This window comes from Trypanosoma rangeli (genome assembly GCF_003719475.1).
Source record: "Trypanosoma rangeli strain AM80 chromosome Unknown Tra_15.4_contig_00291, whole genome shotgun sequence".
Taxonomy (NCBI): Eukaryota; Euglenozoa; class Kinetoplastea; order Trypanosomatida; family Trypanosomatidae; genus Trypanosoma; species Trypanosoma rangeli.
In genome coordinates, this window is record NW_021706035.1 from 8,044 (window position 1) to 19,822 (window position 11,779).

At 45.1% G+C, this 11,779-nt stretch overlaps 7 protein-coding genes and 1 pseudogene across 7 annotated transcripts, besides 3 other annotated features; all 8 read right to left on the minus strand.

The window, feature by feature from the left end:
* Positions 1 to 740: 740 nt before the first annotated feature.
* Positions 741 to 2,306, minus strand: TraAM80_07210 (putative notchless-like protein; the record flags this gene model as incomplete). Its single annotated transcript, XM_029384013.1, has 1 exon — positions 741 to 2,306. One exon carries the CDS (start codon positions 2,304 to 2,306, stop codon positions 741 to 743), a length of 1,566 nt encoding a protein of 521 aa, XP_029236143.1.
* Positions 2,307 to 2,616: 310 nt separating this feature from the next.
* TraAM80_07211 (zinc-finger multi-pass transmembrane protein) lies at positions 2,617 to 3,394 on the minus strand (annotated as a pseudogene).
* A 171-nt stretch (positions 3,395 to 3,565) lies between these two features.
* TraAM80_07212 (TFIIH basal transcription factor complex helicase subunit) lies at positions 3,566 to 5,977 on the minus strand (the record flags this gene model as incomplete). Its single annotated transcript, XM_029384014.1, has 1 exon — positions 3,566 to 5,977. One exon carries the CDS (start codon positions 5,975 to 5,977, stop codon positions 3,566 to 3,568), a length of 2,412 nt encoding a protein of 803 aa, XP_029236144.1.
* A 332-nt stretch (positions 5,978 to 6,309) lies between these two features.
* On the minus strand, positions 6,310 to 8,532 carry TraAM80_07213 (cullin; the record flags this gene model as incomplete). The annotated part of the gene is made up of 1 exon (XM_029384015.1): positions 6,310 to 8,532. The coding sequence occupies one exon, from the start codon at positions 8,530 to 8,532 to the stop codon at positions 6,310 to 6,312; it is 2,223 nt and encodes a 740-aa protein (XP_029236145.1).
* Positions 8,533 to 8,752: 220 nt separating this feature from the next.
* On the minus strand, positions 8,753 to 9,067 carry TraAM80_07214 (uncharacterized protein; the record flags this gene model as incomplete). Its single annotated transcript, XM_029384016.1, has 1 exon — positions 8,753 to 9,067. The coding sequence occupies one exon, from the start codon at positions 9,065 to 9,067 to the stop codon at positions 8,753 to 8,755; it is 315 nt and encodes a 104-aa protein (XP_029236146.1).
* Positions 9,068 to 9,144: 77 nt separating this feature from the next.
* On the minus strand, positions 9,145 to 9,516 carry TraAM80_07215 (uncharacterized protein; the record flags this gene model as incomplete). Its single annotated transcript, XM_029384017.1, has 1 exon — positions 9,145 to 9,516. One exon carries the CDS (start codon positions 9,514 to 9,516, stop codon positions 9,145 to 9,147), a length of 372 nt encoding a protein of 123 aa, XP_029236147.1.
* A 2-nt stretch (positions 9,517 to 9,518) lies between these two features.
* Positions 9,519 to 9,577: a sequence feature (A-rich).
* Positions 9,578 to 9,719: 142 nt separating this feature from the next.
* TraAM80_07216 (uncharacterized protein) lies at positions 9,720 to 10,241 on the minus strand (the record flags this gene model as incomplete). Its single annotated transcript, XM_029384018.1, has 1 exon — positions 9,720 to 10,241. The coding sequence occupies one exon, from the start codon at positions 10,239 to 10,241 to the stop codon at positions 9,720 to 9,722; it is 522 nt and encodes a 173-aa protein (XP_029236148.1).
* Positions 10,242 to 10,264: 23 nt separating this feature from the next.
* Positions 10,265 to 10,310: a sequence feature (A-rich).
* A 167-nt stretch (positions 10,311 to 10,477) lies between these two features.
* TraAM80_07217 (putative protein kinase) lies at positions 10,478 to 11,536 on the minus strand (the record flags this gene model as incomplete). Its single annotated transcript, XM_029384019.1, has 1 exon — positions 10,478 to 11,536. The coding sequence occupies one exon, from the start codon at positions 11,534 to 11,536 to the stop codon at positions 10,478 to 10,480; it is 1,059 nt and encodes a 352-aa protein (XP_029236149.1).
* A 217-nt stretch (positions 11,537 to 11,753) lies between these two features.
* Positions 11,754 to 11,779: a microsatellite.

Here is an 11,779-nt window from a genome sequence, read left to right on the forward strand (position 1 = left end):
AGTAACAGACATATCCCGCGACTCGCATTGGCTCAAGGCCGTCATGGCCGTGATGCCCAGCTCTTATTGTACAGCGCACAGAATACACCCTTCGATGGAACCCTATTCTTTATTCCCACACCGATAATAAAAAAAAAACAAAGAAAACAAACAGCTCGTCCCGTCACGCATAACGTGCCAACCCTAGCGAGGGTGAGCTGTAACCCACAAACGGAAAATAATTAATAAACAAAGGCGTTGTACAACTAACCGGCCTTGTTGTGAACTCAAGAAGTGGCCGTCTTTGGAGCCCCGCAACCGCAGTACCCCCTCCATGTGAAGGGCGTTAGTAGCAGGGCGCGCAATGGGGTAGCAGCACCACACAGCAAAACAACTCAAATTCCTACGCTGAAACCCATCAAGAAACACACATGGAAACCAGCGCAAGGGAGCAAGTGCCCCGCTCACCCACTTAGCCTCAATCTGGGCGCATACGTGCCCGGCCACAGGTTTCACAAAGAAAGGCCTAAATTACTGCCTTAGCAGATAAAAAAGAGAAAAATCAGAAAATGTGACAGTGTGAACATTTTCATTGCAACGAGACTATGACGGTTTCATGAGTCACGTTATTCTTTTTTTTTTTTTACTCCCTTCAGTTTTATATTAACATTTACCTTCGGTGGCACGTACACAACTACAAATACATCTGCATACATGCGTCCGTAGATGTGTGTGTTTGTGTTTTCAATGCCTTACTCGTTTTAATTAACCCAAATGAGAACTCTTTTGTCCTTTGAGCCCGTTGCAACCCGCTGGCCATCCGGACTCCAATCGGTTGAGAAGATCTCGTCGCTGTGGCCTGAAAGATCCTCCAGCAATTCACGTGTTTCGACCGACCAGAGCTTTAAGGTGGAGTCACGGCTACCAGAGACCAGTAGACGAGAGTCCAGACTCCAGCTCACGTGATAAACAGGTGCCACGTGTCCTCTAAACGTCGTAATAAACTTTCCATCAGCGGCGTTCCACAACTTGACACTTTTATCCGCGGAGCAGGAAGCAATCATAGTTCCATCAGGGCTAAACTGGATGTGAAACACGGCTCCTTGGTGACCTGTCAACCGTCCCAGTGGAGTCGTCTGTTCCTGTGGCGCCCACAGAAACATGGTGTTGTCATCTGAACAGCTAACGAGACGCTCATGATTTCCAAATCGCGCCACCACCTCTTGATACCTCTGCTCCGCATACTTTTGCATCCCTGCACGAGAATCAAACTTCTTTTCTTCATGATCAAAAGCACCTGTCCGGATCACGAGATCTGTGCTAAGGGCGACGAAGTTTACCCAATGAGCATGCCCTCGAAGAATATTAAGCGGGGTTCCGTTTGAAGCATCCCATACAATGACAGTTCGATCCTGAGAAGATGAATAGATAAAATTTTCACCTCCCCACTTCACGCATGTGACACAGGCCTGATGCCCTGTAAGAGAAAATTGAAGTCCAATTGCAGTATGCCAAACCTTGAGGGTTGCGTCTTTACTAGCTGAAACAAATCGATTACAATCGATGTTCCGATGCAGCGGCTCCCATGAAACATGCGATAAATAGCCTGAATGGGCCGTATGTCGCTTTCCTTTAAAGTTTCCATACGCACCATCGTGAGACCAAACAATAAGGGTACCATCTTTGCTTCCGCCTATAAGATGTTTCCCATCAGGGGCCCACGACAATACCTGCACCCAACTGGTGTGGGCTTTAAGTTCCTGCGTAGGGGTTAGTGTATGGACGTCCCAGAGTCGTATCTCCTTATCGCCTCCACCACTTGCTAGCACTTCACCGTCAGGAGAAAAACTGACCACAAGTACCGCCTCGCTATGACCGTCGAGTGCTCCTGCACAACGTGTCACGGGTCTTACCCTAAATTTTGCCTGTGGTTTAAATTGAATATCTACAATTGTCTCCTCTGGAAGCTCAAATTCTACTTTACTTACGTCCTTTTGCCTGAAGCGTCTTCCTTCTTTCATCATTTTGTCAACAAAGACTTCCTGTTGCATCTTAAACAGTGTCTGGCGCACACTGTCATGCACCTGTTCCCCATCGATAAAGAACGCATGCGGCGTCCCGCGCGCATCCTCGTCCAGCATGGAACACAAGAGCTCATCCAGTTGCTTTGGTGTTGCTGTTACAGGGAGAAGAATTTGCGTCCCAGTCAGCTCACCGTTTTCGTTCACGAGGCGCACCATAACATTCTCGTCCTTCCCAGCCACCTCATCCACAGCCTCTGCGCCCGTGACAACAATTTCACGACGCTGTTTCTTCCGCACCGGCATTGCTCCTTCAAACCCGCAGCGGCAAGAATAACACCAATAAAACAACAAGAACAAAAAAAAAGTATCAAAAGGAATCAGCAGCAAGTTGAACCCATCTTGTAAATGGCATCCTTTCTCCCACCACATTAGCAACAACGCCAACCAGCACCAGTAAAGAGTACGACCAGATCAACGCACACTTAGACTGAGAGGAATAAATTCCAAAGGAACAGATGTATACTTATTTCTGGCGCCCATGACACAGAGAAGAAAAAAAAAGCAAACAGAAATAAAAACGGCACAACTGCCTTATCAACTCAGCAAGAGCTCTCAAGTTGCCGCGCTTCCTTACAGGAAGGCGTTGTGTTACTATTCCGCATGAGATAACACTGGAAGAGAGGCAAACATAAACTCGCCACCGTAACGTCTATCACCAAGAGTAATTCTAGTAGAAGAAAAAAACCGCCCTCCGCATATGCCCAGACACCTCGCACAAACAGCAAAAAGCAACATATTCAAGACACAGACAGTTAGGAGGCACAAGAGCGACCTTCTGTTTTTCGATCCCACGCAGTTGCCAATAATCAAACAACGATGATCCATGTCCGCCACATTACACCTTATACTTTCGGCAAAGTGAACTATCGGAGGACTTTTCCTCCAGCTGCGGAACACTCATGACACAGGTGAGGTACAGAGCGATGTAAGGCGACCACAAAACGAGGACGCTGGTCTCATCCAAAAAGCGGTTCCAAAGCAGGCCAGGCGAAAAGTTCAACCTCAGCCGAACCACCCCATCAACAACGTGCCAGAAATAAAGAGAAAGATTGCAACAATCCATGTGTCCCTTACAAGTTCAAAACATGTAGGTGTAGTACTGCCAAAATAAACAGTCCCAAAACAAATACCATAAATATTATCCCGAGACTCCGATAGTATCCCTTTCCAGTGGTAGCGCGCTGGCTATGGGCCAAAGCCCCGCCTAGGTTACAGTTCCCAAAAATAAACTTAAAACCCATGACAAGAGCAGGGCACATCACGGCCCAGTATACAGCGGTGCATGAAAGCGGCCCTTCCTGAAGCGTCTCCATTTCAAAAATATTACCCATTGACAAGCACACACACACACAACAAAAAAAAAAAAGGAAGAAAGCATTCCATGTAGCAACGCTTGTTATGCTGTTTCTTCTTCCTTTCTTTCATAATGTTTTGTTCGTGTTGTCGTTATTGATGTTGCCTTTACAGAATGCAACAACAGTAATAACACCACAAAATAATAATTACCACCGAGGTCGCTTCCTACCTTCTGGCTCCTTTACTGCACGTATGGCATCCCCTTCTTCATGTATCACTTCCTCTGCAGTACTGCTACATGCCTCTGTGGCTCTGCAAAGGACGGATCTCTTTGAGGGTTTTAGAAATCCTTTAAGTGCGAGGGTTTCCTTGGAGAAGAGAGTGGTTCCCAGGTCGTGTTGGTATTCCCAAGGCTGCGCCATTTCCTTGAAGAATCCGCGTGCAACTGCGATGGCTGCATCCACACTGAGATTTGTGTTCTCTTTCAGACACTGCTGAATCCATATGGGCAATTTTTTCCGTTTGTCATTCAGTGCAAATCGTCGGTCAACGAGCAACATCATCCCGTAGTCGGTCTTGTTTCGCAAGACCCTGCCAATGCATTGAGAGGCCTGCCTCATGGCATCAAAGTTTCGATACTCATTTCCAGGAATTCCCAAACATGTTTCCATCCAGTGAATCCGTTGTCTCAAGGGTTCATCATTTGGTGGCAAAAAAGGAACCCCAAACATTACCACGGCCCTTCCATAGTGACGATCAAAATCAATTCCTTCAGCAATTTTACCCCTTGCAATGGCCATAAAAATAGCCCCACGCCCAATGTCGCACGCTCGCCTATAGTTTGCCAATGCCACAGATGTCTCTTCCACTGATTGGGTTTCAACAAAGATGAGTTTGTACTGAGCCAACTCCTTCAAAAATCCGGATCGGTGCCATCCAAGAAGCACCTCCCCCATATACTGATACCCTGTGAAGAAGCAGACGATCCCATCAGGCACAGTTTTGCCAAGACCTCGTAAAAGATCTTCATAAGCTGAGGAAACTACATCTTGAGCCACAGGATTTGTACGAACAACAAAACTACTGGTGATTTCTTCCGTTGTAATATTGACACTCTCCGTGCTACGCGTCACCACCACAGGTGCTATACACTTTCTACTGAGAGTCATTTGGAATGACTTGGCGATTCTCGGGGTAAATCCAAGAATCTTGGGGTAAATGTCTAACGGTGAAAGTGTCCCTGACGTCAACACCACACTTCGGTATTTTCCAAAGGCCTCACGTAAGGCTAAGGAAGCATCTACACAAACAAGACGAATCACTGGATCTGGTACAGCAGGCCTCGTCGGATCGTGCGCCTCACATACAACCACAAATCCTGGTTTTTCATACCGGTCATCGGTGTAGTGAGTAGAGAGAGTCATGTACATCTGTGCAATCAAAGCCACATTACGAAATTTATGCGAGTTTGTGATCTGAAGGGTATTCATTAGAACCTTCAGCCGCTCCGTCAGGTACCTGAAGTGACGAATATCCACAGCGCATTCATCCCGTACTTTTGATAGGAATGTTAGAGGATCCGCCACGTACGTGCGGGAAATTCTACAAACGACACGATGGGTAAAATCAACGAGACGCTGAATGAATGCTAAGAAGTGGCTTGCCTGTCGCAAACTCCCTGGAATAGATTCATCAGCAATGTCTGACGGAATACGAGGGGCGTGCACAGGCGCCACCACACCGTCCACGGAGCGAGCCATTTCAGCCATTGCCAAACCATTCACAAGACGGTCATACTCATCTTGCAGTTGTTGTCGATTCGTCGCTCTTAGACGGTCCGTGGCTGCATTCAGCTGTTTCACATTCTCCTTTGCTTGCATTGCATCCTCTTTTGTGATGATGAGAGACATGGCCTCAATACACACGTCGTCCACGTTGTGTCCCTCATCCATAACGACAATTGTATTCTCATTAAAGTACTCCTTGGTCACTTCAGCCACAATGGGATCCACAATGTACAGAAATGAGTGAACCACGATGTCGGCAACCCGTAAGGCCTTCCGCGCCAAGTAATAGGGGCATAATTGGTGCGTTTCACCAAAGCGCTTTAAGTTTTCCACCGAATACGCTCCAGGGGGTAAATCAAAGGGAATACGCTCCAAGTTATCAAAGTAGACGCATCGGTTGCTTGTCTGCCACGGTGCCGTAAGACTACGGCACCCCGCATCCACATCTTCCGGGTAGCGTTGGGACGCAACATCGCTCCTAATACAGAGATTTTTCTTTGCAGTTAAGCAAAGTCCTCGTAGGAGTCTGTTAGCTCCCGCCTCACCATCCCAAAGTTCGAGCAACTTGCGCAGTTCACCGACAGTCTTTGTCATTTCCTCAACAGTTCGAGTGCAATAAATGACTTTTCGCTTCTCATCCGCGTGGTGATGAAGATACGCTACTAGAAGTGACAACAAGGTTATCGTTTTTCCTGTTCCCGATGGCATTTCAAGAACCATGTGCCCACCGTGATCTAGGCCCTTCTTGAGTTCTGTCATGTACTCGAGCTGCTCCGGATATATGTACTCGTATGGAAATAACACCAGCACATCTTCTATAAAAAGCTTCATCCTAACAACACAAACAACAAGACCGAGCTGTGTACTTCTGTGCGTTGAGATGCGTGCACATACATGTAGTGCAGCAGAGTACAAATTGCAGCGTATGAGTCAATCCGCAACACAAAAGTTCCATTAAATGAAAAGAAGTAGAAAAAAAAAAAATGTACGACGCATAAATGTTTTAAAAAGAGCTGCACCATATATGGTTGCATACATAAAGTGATAGTGACAGTAAGAGAGAGACAGAGTTCGTATGCGTGCATTTCTTCGTATGTTCTGTTCTCTTCCCACTCCTTTCCTCCTCATTTCCGCTTTAAGGAAAACAGATTAGGGATACACGGTTACGCTGTGTATTGGTATACTCCAGGATCATTCTGATCACGCTCAATGTACTCTTTTCGTATGAGTTCTTCGATTCGCTGTTTGATAAACTTTGGGTCAGCCGAAAACAAGTGTGAGAGTTTCTGCTGGCATTCCTCCAAGAGACTTGAATGACTCAAGACACGACGGCTCTTCATGATTCGGACCAAGCAGGCATCGATAGCAGGCCTCCTGTCTTCTTCCACTTCCTTCGCTATCGCCTCACTATGAAGCAAACCATCACGCCGAAATGGTGCCATGGGCACCCGCACTTTTTTCCACTTGCTTGAGAAATTTTCATTAATACAAAACTTTTCCAGCGGTTGAATTGTGGCGGCACCGGATTCTCCACGGAGTATTGAACATTTCAGCAATGGGAGCAGCACAGGTCTTGCGTCCTCCACGGACACACCAAACAGGTTCATCAAATCATTGAGGGTCAATTCCTTCACATCATTGAATGCCAAAACCACCCAGCACTGGAGACCAGTCATAGAGAGAATCTTAACGCCCTTCTTAAACACCGCACGGACATCTCCGTTACTGTTAGAGTATGACCAGGTGAGAACGCGTCCAGTTGTGCCTTCGAGATAAATCCGCTGAAATGCACGCAGCGTCTGCTGGATTATGCGAGGAGGCATAAAAGACTCACTTTGAATCCGTGGTGGCCAGATGCCCTTTTTTAAAACTAGAACATTAAAAGTGAAACTGGGGGCCTCGCCAGCAGCCTCAAGCTTTTCTGTGGCTCCAAACCCTTCGGAGATATTCACGTCGTAAAGCATTCCCTCGAGACAACTCGTACTAGACACACCGCAGCACTGACTAACGCGTTGAATAAGAGATCGTTCTGTGACTTCATCAATCTTTTTACGCGGAAAAAGAATTCGTTGCGCCAATAGTTCACGCGAATGCGCCAAAAAAGTGTCTCGGTCAGTCACGTAAGAAAGGGCTGCAACGGCCCTTTCTAATTCTTCCTCAACAGTAGCGCCCTCATTTCCCTGGATAACAGCATCGACGTAGCACGCCAGCAACTCACTAAAAGGCACCAATCGCTGCGGTCCCCTAGACACATGAACACTGCCACTGAAAGCCTTTTCAAGACCTCCCCTCACGGACTTCAGCATGATGGCATGACCCTGAAAGCAGCGGGAAAGTAATTGCATAAAATCATCTTGCAGCTGAAGCATATCCGCAACACAAGATCGAACCTCTATTTCCTTCTGCAAATCATGCTGCAATAATCGCTCCTTGCCCTCAGCTATAATTTCATCTCTTGTCAGATTGGACAAGTACACAAGACTCTTGGTACGGCAGGAGAGCAGGTTGTAGTATAACTTCAAAAGATCCTCATCACGGCTCCTTAACGCGGTGATGAAGCCACTGTCTGACTTTAGAAGTTTTTCCATCGTCATCGGAGACTCCAATAGTACTTCCTCGACGTTTGTCATGATTTTTTGTCCGTCCTCGGGAGAAAAGTAACACGTACAGCGAGACCTCTCTTCATTGTGAGCCTGTTCTATTTGCCGCAACAATTCGGAGGGGGTACTTGACTTGCTCCACTCAACAATAAGACCCTCGTAATAAGCCCTTGTCCGAGCCACGTAGGGCTTTAAAAACGGCTCCAAAAATATCTCATCTTTTTTTTCACCACTGACAGAAGAAAGTAACTCAATGGCACCCCGGATTTGGTCACGATTCACGGCTTCACCATTTCTTTCAGCGCAAAGAAGATCTTGTGTTACTCGACTAATTACATTCACATTCTTTTTCACTACTTGTTCTAGAAAAATGTTCAACGCCACTTGCTGGAGCGATGGTTTTGCGCAGTTGACAATATAAAACCTTGAAAGGTATGCAAAGGCCCCCATGTTCCACTTCATCAGCACTTTATAATGATCCCACAGCTTCAAAATTTTTCCAAAGAGGTGCACCTGCGAAGAAGCCTGCAAATCGCAGTACTTCAACAGGTAGCGTGTCAGCATCTCCTGAAAGTCCGTATAGAGAAGTTCATCCACGTAATACCCAAAAGCATCAGAAAAAGATCGTACATTCGTGGTCCGTGTTGCGGCTGTGTAGACCGTGCTATAGTGATTCATGCGCCTTGCATACCCGGTATTTGACGTGAACTCACTTTCCGTTAATTCCGCAATGGCCTCAAAATCAGCCTTCATCCTACGGAGTGCCTCTCTGTCTTCTTCCAACATCTAGGTTTCCTGTCAAATTAATAAGCTCCCTCCCCCCAAAGCGCACACACACCAGAAAGAAATAACACAAAAAAGTCTTGCAAAACAAAACTCCAAGGAGGGAAAAATAAACCCTCTGACGACAAGGTACACGGTGGAGATTCATCAAAATATATTAAGAGTGGTGTCGAGGAGCAAAAGGGAGACATATATATATACAAACAGGAACACAAGCAAAAAGTCATTCTGAGAGACCATCTAGACCCCTCTTCAAGACGTCTAATTTCGTCTCTGATAGTTCCCGCAGTGTGTCTACTCTGGTCTCCAGAGAATCGATATTTTTTTCAATGTCATCCAAGAGCAATGAAACCTCCTTGGCCCGCCTCATTACACCTGCTTCTGAGAGCAAAAACGTCCTACAGTTGAAGACGCCGGTGAGCATTTCCGTCATGGATTCCGCAGCAGAAACTATCCCACGGTAAGCTGTCAAGGCGATGCTATACTCCGTTGCTTTTTGAACCGCTTCCTTGCTAAGGAACTGTTGCTTCTTACCCATAGCATGGCACTCTGCGGCAATGTTATTTAGCTTACCCCCCAACACATGTAGGGACTCTCCCAGTTCGAGAGTGTCCTCTACCGAGCCCAGAGGCTTTTCAAGCACCGAAGACTGACCCAACGCAGGAAAAAAGCCTCCACCTCTTCACCAAGGCACTGCAACTCGCGTTCAAGCTCAAAAAGCCTGTCCCAATCAGCCACATTTTGAACTTTACTATGACTGTTTAAGAGTGAGACACTAACAGGGAAAAACTCTGAATTTTTTCCACTGCACGGAGGGAAATTGATTCCTTTGTATTTCATTTTCATTTCCTCAACGCAGTAAAGGTCACCTGTCCCAAGACCTTCAGCCTCAAAAAATGAGACTCCAGGGGTGTCAACGTGGACGGACAGCCGAGGCGTGTGTTCGTATTCTTCAATGCGAGTATGCATGCCTAAGAATAGATCCATACACACGAAAAAACAGAACCAAAGCTAACAAAAAAAAAGCCAAAACACAAAAAAAAAAACATTCACACGTATAGAAATCCGTCAAGCTTCAAAACAAGCCAAAAAGGTAATCCCACGGAAAGACACTTTAACCAATATGGGTTCAGCAACGCCAGCTAGAAGAATCAAAACTAAACTAAACAAAATGTGCTACATTGTTAGAATTATGGGAATGAAATAGGTTCGGTCCAGTCATCAGGCATTCTGGAACGCGTATTGTCCAGGATAACACTAACCTCCTTTTCCATCTCATCTATACGAGCCAATAAACAATCATGCTCTGCTTTTAGCGCATTGATAGCATCTTCATATTCAGTTTCCGCCCGTTTGGCTTCATCAGTAAGCCTCAATTTTTCCACCTCAAGGCAGTTTAAAGTATCATCTAACTTTGTACAAACGCGTATTTTTTCGTCTTCCTTGGTTTTGTATTGACGCGCAAAATCGGTCAACACGTCTACCTTATTCGATGTAGCAAGACGAAGGTCGTCTTCAAAATTGGCACAACTACACTGTAGCTCTTTCTGTTCACGCCTCAAAACCAATATCTCCTCAAGACGTCCTGAATATTGCGTCTTCAGGGCGGACAAGCGCATGCTTATTTTCATAATATCATCATTTAGCTGTTGCTCATCCTCCTGGGGGTCCCTGTCAAACTTTAAATTTTTTTTGTTTTCCTTTGGAGGCATCTATCTTTTTTGTATACATAAATAAAATAAAAAATGGAAGGAGGAGAAGAACAAAGGAAACAGGAAAAAAAAAACAATACCAGCAACAATGGCAATAAAATAAAGGCATACATATCTTTTTTTCCGCCAAATCACGGAATAATGGTTTTTTTTTTTAAGCATGCAGCAAGACCAATACCAAGATCATGAATGGAGAAAAAAAAAGGTTCTACACACATTTTACCCAAGTAGTAAAGTTAAGAATGAGCAACAAACCAGCTTCCGGCCTCAATAGGATCTACATTTGTTGCCTTTTGAATGAACGGATGGTGGAGGAAGTCGGTGGCTGTGGGTCGTGCGCTGGCAGGGCGGAGACATTGATCAACGAAATCAATAAGCTCCGGAGAGTGCTCACGGCCATCGGTGGTCCAATCAATCCTTGCGCTTCTCGTAGCAATGGCTTGCATAAGATCATATAGGTTGTGTTTCATTGGCATAAACGGATATGCTCCCAGTGCACATTCTGCTATCGTCATCCCCACACTCCATATATCGCTATTGAAGGAGTACGGTTGTCCTTGAATGCGCTCAGGACTCATATATATAATCGACCCTTGAGCCGACAATGTCTCTACATCTCCACCAGAAAATCTTTTTGCAACACCAAAATCCGCTATCTTAACCTCACCTTTCGAATTTACAAGAACATTCACAGGTTTTATGTCACGGTGAATTACTTTTGAAGCATGAAGGTGCTCCAAACCCTGAAGAAGTTCCCTCGCCACGTATGCCAACATTACCTCCTTAAAATTGTTAGAGTGACGCTTGAGCACATCAGCAATACTCCCCGCGTCCATATATTCTAGCACAATATAAACTCTTCCATCCCTAAAGAACGCTTCGTGTGAAGTTACAAGGTTTTTGTGCATCAATGATTTAACTTGCCTTAGTTCTGACTCAAGAGCCTGACGCATGCTATCCGTATCCTCTTCCAGCCTAATATACTTCACAGCATATTTTTTCTTACTAGAAAGATGTAAAGCGAGTCTAACCCTTCCCTGAGAACCTTTTCCCAACTCTTGGCAGGTACGTAGATCTTCAAATCTTATTTCTTCCGCAGATACATCCTTTGTATTATCTTTTTTTTCCGCTGCCCGAGCGGGAAACGTTGGACCAGAAGCAATACAACTCTCTTTTACACGCATTTCAAGACCACCATCGCCCTTTACAACTAGAGTCAATGTGTCTGTGATCGATACGGTTTTTTCTGGAGGATCTATCCTTAGATGTTCAAGAACCGGTCTCTTGGGAGGCATGTGTAGCTATCAAAAACCAAGAATAAATAAAATTTGCAAAAGCATACAAACACATAAAAATAAAAATAAAAAAGATATAGATGCATATAGAGAATAAGCACGCAATATATATATATATATTAAAAGTAAAAACAGTATTAAAATACGGAATATTTCTCAAATTTCAAATGAAAAACAAAATTTCTGAAAGTCATTTACATCTCTATGGCACATAAGGTATATATATATATATATATATATATA